Source organism: Triticum dicoccoides, chromosome 2A (assembly GCF_002162155.2).
Source record: "Triticum dicoccoides isolate Atlit2015 ecotype Zavitan chromosome 2A, WEW_v2.0, whole genome shotgun sequence".
NCBI lineage: Eukaryota > Viridiplantae > Streptophyta > Magnoliopsida > Poales > Poaceae > Triticum > Triticum dicoccoides.
This window is the reverse complement of record NC_041382.1, coordinates 151155860-151163347: the sequence shown is the minus strand read 5'-3', so window position 1 is coordinate 151163347 and position 7488 is coordinate 151155860. Positions and strand designations below refer to the sequence as shown.

At 41.9% G+C, this 7488-nt stretch overlaps 1 protein-coding gene across 1 annotated transcript; it reads right to left on the bottom strand.

Moving 5' to 3' along the window:
- Positions 1-3794: 3794 nt before the first annotated feature.
- LOC119353933 lies at positions 3795-5732 on the bottom strand. The gene is made up of 4 exons (XM_037620634.1): positions 5292-5732; positions 4965-5189; positions 4418-4443; positions 3795-4321 (listed from the first exon to the last, which is right to left on the bottom strand). Exons 1-4 carry the CDS (start codon positions 5634-5636, stop codon positions 4072-4074), a joined length of 846 nt encoding a protein of 281 aa, XP_037476531.1. The 5' UTR covers positions 5637-5732; the 3' UTR covers positions 3795-4071.
- Between the last annotated feature and the right edge of the window lie 1756 nt (positions 5733-7488).

Sequence of the window (7488 nt, the reverse complement as noted above, 5' to 3'; positions counted from 1 at the left end):
ATAGCCACTGAAGGAATTTTGTTATTTATGAAAATTGACACACAAATACTATGCATCATAATGAGGAGGCCCACAAAGTTTCAAACCATTTGGAAATGTATAAATATTTGTTTATTTTTACATGACCAATTTTAATGTAGTCCATTGTAAAACATATCAAGTATTTCATTTTTCTTAAGAGGATGATCAGGCAAAACATTACGTAATTGGAGAAGCCTACCCCAAACTTGAGGGAGATCCTCTTCTTCAGATTGCACAAAGTTAAGTATTTCAGACAACATGTTTCTTATGAGTAGAAAAATATTTTTAGAGAAGTAATATATCATATCCTCGGGACTACGCACTTAACGAGGAGCAAGAGTATTAAACCATTTCTTAGCATCACCCTTTAATGATAAAGGAAACAACTTAAGTATACAGTAGTAGCAATTTTTTCCACATGAGCAAATAGGGTGGCTATATCATTCAATTTAGTAAGGTGTGCCACAACAATTTCAGTTTCATAACCATGAAAAGGATCAGATTCAATCAAAGTAATTAATTCAAGATCGATAAAGAATTCATAATCATTATAGGTAACAAAGATAGGAGAGGTAGGAAACTTAGGATCATATTTCATTCTCTCTATCATAACTTTTTCTTTCAGCTTACTCAGTAATTTCTTAACACCATCTGTATCATTACAAGCAACAAATTCTCTAGCTATCCCCCCATCTATAACGTAACCATCACATATCTTAGGCATTTCAACTCTAGTAGGAGAGCTAGGCATAATAGATGAATTATAGTTTTCATCAGTTTCAGTAGTTTCAGTTCTTTTGCTTTAACAATTTGTTCATCAAGAAATTTACCTAGTGGCACAGTATCATCTAGCAAAGTACTAGCATCATCACAAGTTCCATTTATAACAGAAGTAGTATCATCAATTACTTGCGACATTTCAGAATGAATAGTAGGTGGTGGGGTCGTGAGCCTACTTAAAATAGAAGATGAATCAAGTGCGTATCTAGACGACAGTTCCTTACCTCCCCTCATCTTAGAGGGTACGATCTTGGTCTTAGTGTCTTTTAGATTTTTCATAGTGTAAAAATCCCAAGTGAACTCAATAGATAGAGCTATGCTTCCCGGAAATGGTGCCAGAAAAAGGTCTTGATAACCCACAATATAGCGGATCGCGACAATCTTCGAGGGTAGTATTTCACCCAAATTTGTTGATTAGACACAAGGGGAGACAAAAGAAATATTTATGAGCCTTCGCAGTTGAGTTGTCAGTTCAACCATACTTGAGAAATAATATCTCCGCAGCAAAGTGTTCAATAGCACAGTAGTTTGATAGTTTTGACAGTAACAGTAGCAGTAGAAATAGTAACATGAGCAATTTGTAATGATTGTAACAACAACAACAACAACAACAACAACAACAACAACAACAACAACAACAACAACAACAACAACAACAACAACAACAACAACGACAACAACAACAACAACAACAACAACAACAACAACAACAACAACAACAACAACAACAACAACAACAACAACAACAACAATAGTAACAGGAATAGTAACATGAGCAGTTTGTGATGATTGTAACAACAACAACAACAACAATAGTAACTTGGCAAATATCAATATGAGAAAAGCGTAGGCATTGGATCAACGATGGATATTTGCGTTGGATGATATTCATCATATAACAGTCACAACCTAGAGTGATACACAATAGCTCCAATTCATCAATTCGATATAGGCTTGTATTCCATATATAGTCATACGTGCTTACAATAAGAACTTGCATTCCTACCCCCCCCCTTGTGGCAACATGGTCCATATGGAAACTAAGGGATATTAAGGCCTTCTTTTAATAGAGAATCGGAACAAAGCATTAACACAAGTGGATACATGAACTCCTCGAATTACAATCATCGTCGGAGAGTATCTCAACTATTGTCACTTTGGGGTCTACGGATCAGAACAATAACAAGTGCATATAACTAGCAGATAGGATCAAGAACTCAAATATATTCATGAAAACATAAAGGGTTCAGATCTGAAATCATGGCAGTCGGACCCTAGTGACAAGCATTAAGCATAGCAAAGTCATAGCAACATCAGTCTCAGAACACAGTGGATACTAGGGATCAAGCCCTAACAAATTGACTCGATTACGTGACAAATCTCATCCAATTCCACCACCGTCCAGCAAACCTACGAAGGAAATACTCACTCCCAATGGTGTGCATCATGGAATTGTTGATGGAGAAGGGTTGATGATGACGAATTTTACCCTCCGAAGTCCCGAATGGACTCCAGATCAGCCCTCCTGATGAAGAACAGAAGGTGGCGGCGACTCCGTATCGTAAAACGTGATGGTTCCTTCCGTCTGATTTTTTCTCCTCGAGAGGATACTTATGGAGTTGGAGTTAGGGTTAACGGTGGCCTGTGGGACCCACAAGCTCACAGGGCGCGCCCCCTGAGCTCGTGGCTCTCTGGTGCCCCCTCCAATAGTTCTCTTTGCCAATAATTTTTATATATTCTGAAAATAATCTTCGTAAATTTTCAGCCCAATCCGAGAACTTTTATTCTTGTACAAAAATAATATCATGGTAGTTCTGTTGAAAACAATGTTAGTTCGGATTAGTTTCATGCAAATTAGAGTCCAAAATAAAAGCAAAAAATGTTTGAAAAAGTAGATACGGCGTATCACCTGTATAAGGGGGGGGGGACCAAGGCTAATAGGAGGGATCCGACGCTCTTTCAACCACCCACACTTGAGAGCTAGATAGAGAGGAGAGGAAGAAGAAGAAGGGTGCTCACGGCAGCTAGCTATAGCCCTAGAGCCCTTCCGAGCACTGCCCAAATTAACCTAGAGAGCTCATCTCGAGTTTGTAACAAACGATGTTATCATCCATCAAGTATAACACCTCCCTCCGGGTGCGCTGAACATAGGTATATGATTGTGTCCTTGTTCCTAGTTAGCCCGTAGTTTCTTGGAGTGGTTTAGCCCTTGGCCGAATCACAAAAGGGGTCTGCTAGATCTCCCATATCGAGGGTTTTCACCATCAGACACATATCCTCTTCTTAAATGGACTTGGAAGTCCTGTGCACCATGAACTCAGAATAAGCATACTGCAGTCCAAGATCACTGAATTTTCATCAGAGAACTCAGAATAAGCTAAGATCACATAAACCAATAAGGCCCTGTTTGTTTGGGCTTTTACTTATGCTTTTGCATCTTTTTTTCTTTGACCAATGACCAAAAAGCCATAAAAGCTCCTAAATAGGTGCTTTTGCAGCCTTTATGGCTTTTGATAAATCAATATAACAATATTTGGCTCCAAAAGCCATAAAACCTCCTAAATAGGTGCTTCTGGAGCAGCACCTATTTAGGAGCTTTTATGGCTTTCTGGCCAAAGTAGAAAAGCTGCAAAAGAAGAAGCAAAAGCCCAAACAAACACGGCCTTATACACTAGAGATTCTCTAGAGCTTATTTTCACTACAGTTTCTTTTGGATAGCTCTGAAGAAACTGTTTGTGCAGATGCAACCAAAAAGCACTTGCCCTTAGACATTGCTGAGGTTATCGGTTTGATGCCAATGTATTGGCAAGTTCAAAAATTGGCAACCAATTGGTTGGCTACTAATTTTTGTTGCCAATCTCTAAGACAGTTGCCAACTTTTGGTTTGTCAAATGTCGTCTTGCCAATTATTGGCATGCAAAATATTGGCATGAAACCAAGCAGCATTTGTACCTATTACAGGGCAGCAACAGTATCTAAGATGACACTAGCAGTGAGGAAATGCAATTAACGTTATTCAAACCGTAGAACAATAGTTTCTGCCGAGAATTTTGGGCCGATGGCAATTCATTGTACTACCAAATGTATTTTTGCAGTTCAATCCAAAATATTTCACCACATTTTACTACTAGCCTAACTGAAAGTTCATTAGCATAGCATTTGCACTCAAAAACGACAGTAGAGCCTAAGATGAGAATAATGGCTCCTCACAAGGATTGTCCTATTATGTATGTACTCTTGAATTTTGGCAACTGCATTGCATGGCCTCAGCTACTCCGATGAGTTTTTACTCTTGTCCGAGATCTGCTGCAAGTCACTACTGTCCGATACGCTGTCACTTGTGGAGCTACTAGATGAAGCCATTGTGCTGGATTGCTCGCTGATTTTCTCTACGGATGAGCTGCTAGAGTCATCGTCCATGAGAGAGTTAAAAGTAAGCTGGAGGGAATAGAGTATCAATCCCACCCCGTTGATTCCAAACACAAATGTTGCTAGGTAGCACAGCCCATTTATAATTGTTCTGCAGAGGAAAGTCAATTTTTCTTTTAATTAGACTCGCTGAAGGATAACAACGCAATACACAGAACAAGCAGAAAATGGATGAAGTTGTGTGTACCTTATTGTTACTGTTATCTGGCGAACCTGGAGAAAAACAAAAACAGATTCGATCAGATCAGACAACGTGCGACCTAGTTATAATTCATATGGTAAACCCTGCATTTCACTTTGTGAGAAATTAGCCCTTTCCTGTAATTCATTTTCCAGCACTACTAACCAGGAATCAAAAACCACAGGATGTTACCCTGGTAATCCTCACAATCTTGTGGCAAATGTGTCTTGATTTTTGCTTTTCATGTGTTTTGATCACCACATCATTCAGTGTAGGGTTGTGCGTGGGTTGATGCCTATGTATTTTGGGGTTAAAACTTAAAAGCATGATTCATACAATCAAATGTATTTGAATTTTTCTTTACATGTTCAGAATTAATCTTTATTAAGGTATGCAGGCCCCTTGAGAATTCATTCATACTGATACGTGGCATTCAGTTTACTGCTATTGTAAAACAACTGCGTTTCGTGTAAATTTCGGCGAGCACTGAACTTGAACAAAGAAATACAGTACAAAATACAGAAAGAAACAAGCACAATTGTGGAGAGCTGACCGAGAAATTGTCGGAGATGGTCTGCCGGTTGAGCGAGGCCTCGACGGTGCTAGCGAACTTGTACAGGAACAGCGCGATGACCCCGGCCGCAATTCCCCCGAGCAGCGCCTGCACGGGCGACGGCGGTTTATTAGTCTCCACCGGCGAGGTGCTCACCATCCTCAGCGCCTCCAGGGCCTCCTCGCTCAGGTTCCTGGGCTTCTTCATCCCACCGGACCGCACCCTCTGCACCAATCACCCACACCAGTATCAGCGTAACGGCGTAGGAATGTAGGGTGCGATTGTACTGGAGAGCGGTGGTGGGAGGTAGAAATGAATGAGGATTACGAGCTCCTTGGCGCGGCGAGCGCGGCGGCGGAGGGAGCGGAAGAGGAAGACGGAGATGGCACCGGTGAGCATGACGCTCGTGGCGACCTGCAGCGGGGTGGGGTTGTCGTCGACGGAGAACAGCGTCGGGGCGCGGATTTCCACGGGGCCGTCCCCGCTGTCGTCGTAGGTGCCCGGCGGCTCGGCAGTGGAAGTGGACGGCTGCGGCTGGGGCTCCGGCTCGGCCCGGAGGGCGGTGGAGCGGCGGACGGGGAGGGCCAAAGTGGAAGCGGGGAATGGGTGGTGCGGCGTGAAGCGTTGGCAGCGGAGGAGGAGGACGCGCGGGGAGCATTGGATTAGCGGCATGGTGGGAGTGGGAGTGGGAGTGAGGTCGGGAGGTCTTCGTTCAGCGGGAGCTCCTCGCGGTAGGAGAGAGGATAATGGGACCCGGAGACGAGGCTCCTCAGTCTTCCACCATAGGTGCTCCCGTGCAACGTGGTGCACATCCAGGAATCGCCTCACCTCTTCTTTTCATAGAATCAAATATGCATGAGATGATTTTTGAAATACCAAGATATATAGCTTGGGTAATTTTTGTAGATTTATCATAGAACCAAATACGCATGAGATGATATTTCTCATGTTTTTGGCTATTTTTGGAAATCTGAAAATATATTTAAATGCCTTCATTAGTTTTTTCATAGAACCAAATTCGCACGAGATGATATTTCTCATATTTCTGGCTTTTTTTGGAAATCTGAACATATATTTAAACATGGACGCGTCTAGCGAGCGGCAGGACGCTCGCTAGCGCTCCGCAGCGGCTGCCACTTTTAGCAAGTTTATATCCTCATCAAACAAAAAAGAAAAGATTATTTCCTATTGTAAAAAAGATAGAAAGGGCATGCAGCATGTTTTTAATTACGGATTGGAAAACAACCAGGTGTGAACACATTAATTTAGAGTTCCTTTTCATTTTAAAAGCCATAACTTTAGAACCAAACATCGAAATTAAGATCCGCTTTCATCGTTGGAACCCTTACGACGTGCTCTTCAAAACTAGATCCCGCATGAGTATGTTTCGATGAATTTTTTGTGTGCAATTTAGTACCTCGTTTTCTGCAACTGCCTAGTAGTCGATGTGCAACTAGCAGACCGTGGATGTGCAACTTTCCGCCTACCCCGTGAATGTGCAGTTTTCACTAATGTCACCTCCACCCCCTCAAACTACCCCTTCCAGTGAGATGAGCAATTTCGTCCGTTGCTCGGGCCAACTGCCTAGTAATTGACGTGCAACTTTCCGCTTGCCTGTGGATGTGCTTTCACTATTTACTGCATCCGCCAACTTTCTATTAGTGGTTCTGCAACTTCGGATACTGCCACGGCCAACTGTCTAACAGTGATTTGTAACTTTATCCTATACCCCATGGATGTGTAGTTTCCCTGCTAGCACACAGTCCAAACCACCCCTGCTAGTGAGATTCGCAACTTCCACACTCTATGTATATGTAATTTTTCACAACCCTCATGAATGTCATTTTTTTACCATCCAACTGTCCTTGCTTGTGAGATGTGCAACTTCGTATGTTGCTCTGGCCAACTACCTAGCAGAGTATGTGCAACTCTGTTTGTTATCCCCGCCAATTGAAAATACGTGTCCACAAATAGGAAGGGGAAGGAGTTGCACATTGACTAATAGGCAGTTGGCTTGAACAATAGACTAAGTTGCACAAATCGCTTGCAGGGGAAGTGGGAGTAGGGTGCACCGATAGTGAAAAACGACGCATCCACGAGTAGGGAGGAGGGTTGCACAACGACTACTTGATAGTTGGTCGGGATAGTAGACTAGTTGCACGTCAAAGTTGTCATGGTTGTTACATTGCAACCTCATGAAAATTGAATCATGCAGATTCAAAAATTGGTTTTGAAAAAAGTTGCACGATGTAATACTAAAGTTGCACAATACAGTACTAAAATAGCACAATATAGCACGAAAGTTGGCATCGAAAAAAATTCGTCGAAACATGCCCATGCGGGATCTAGTTTCAAAGATCTCATCATGAGGAATCCAATGGTGAAGACAGATCTGAATTTCGATGCGTGGTTTAAAAGATATGGGTTTTTTAAAATTGAAAATCTGAAATAAATACATGTTGATCTGTTTTTTCCATTCACATATAGTATAAGTCTGATCGTAGTTATTGCCATCAATCACATG

Bases quoted from the DNA above. Each gene is read 5' to 3' on its own strand.
- LOC119353933 (XM_037620634.1), bottom strand. From the start codon at position 5,636: ATGCCGCTAATCCAATGCTCCCCGCGCGTCCTCCTCCTCCGCTGCCAA. The intron at 4,444-4,964 runs GTCAGCTCTCCA...GTTTTTCTCCAG, and splicing joins CCATCTCCGACAATTTCTCG to GTTCGCCAGATAACAGTAAC. The intron at 4,322-4,417 runs GTACACACAACT...TTTCCTCTGCAG, and splicing joins CAGATAACAGTAACAATAAG to AACAATTATAAATGGGCTGT.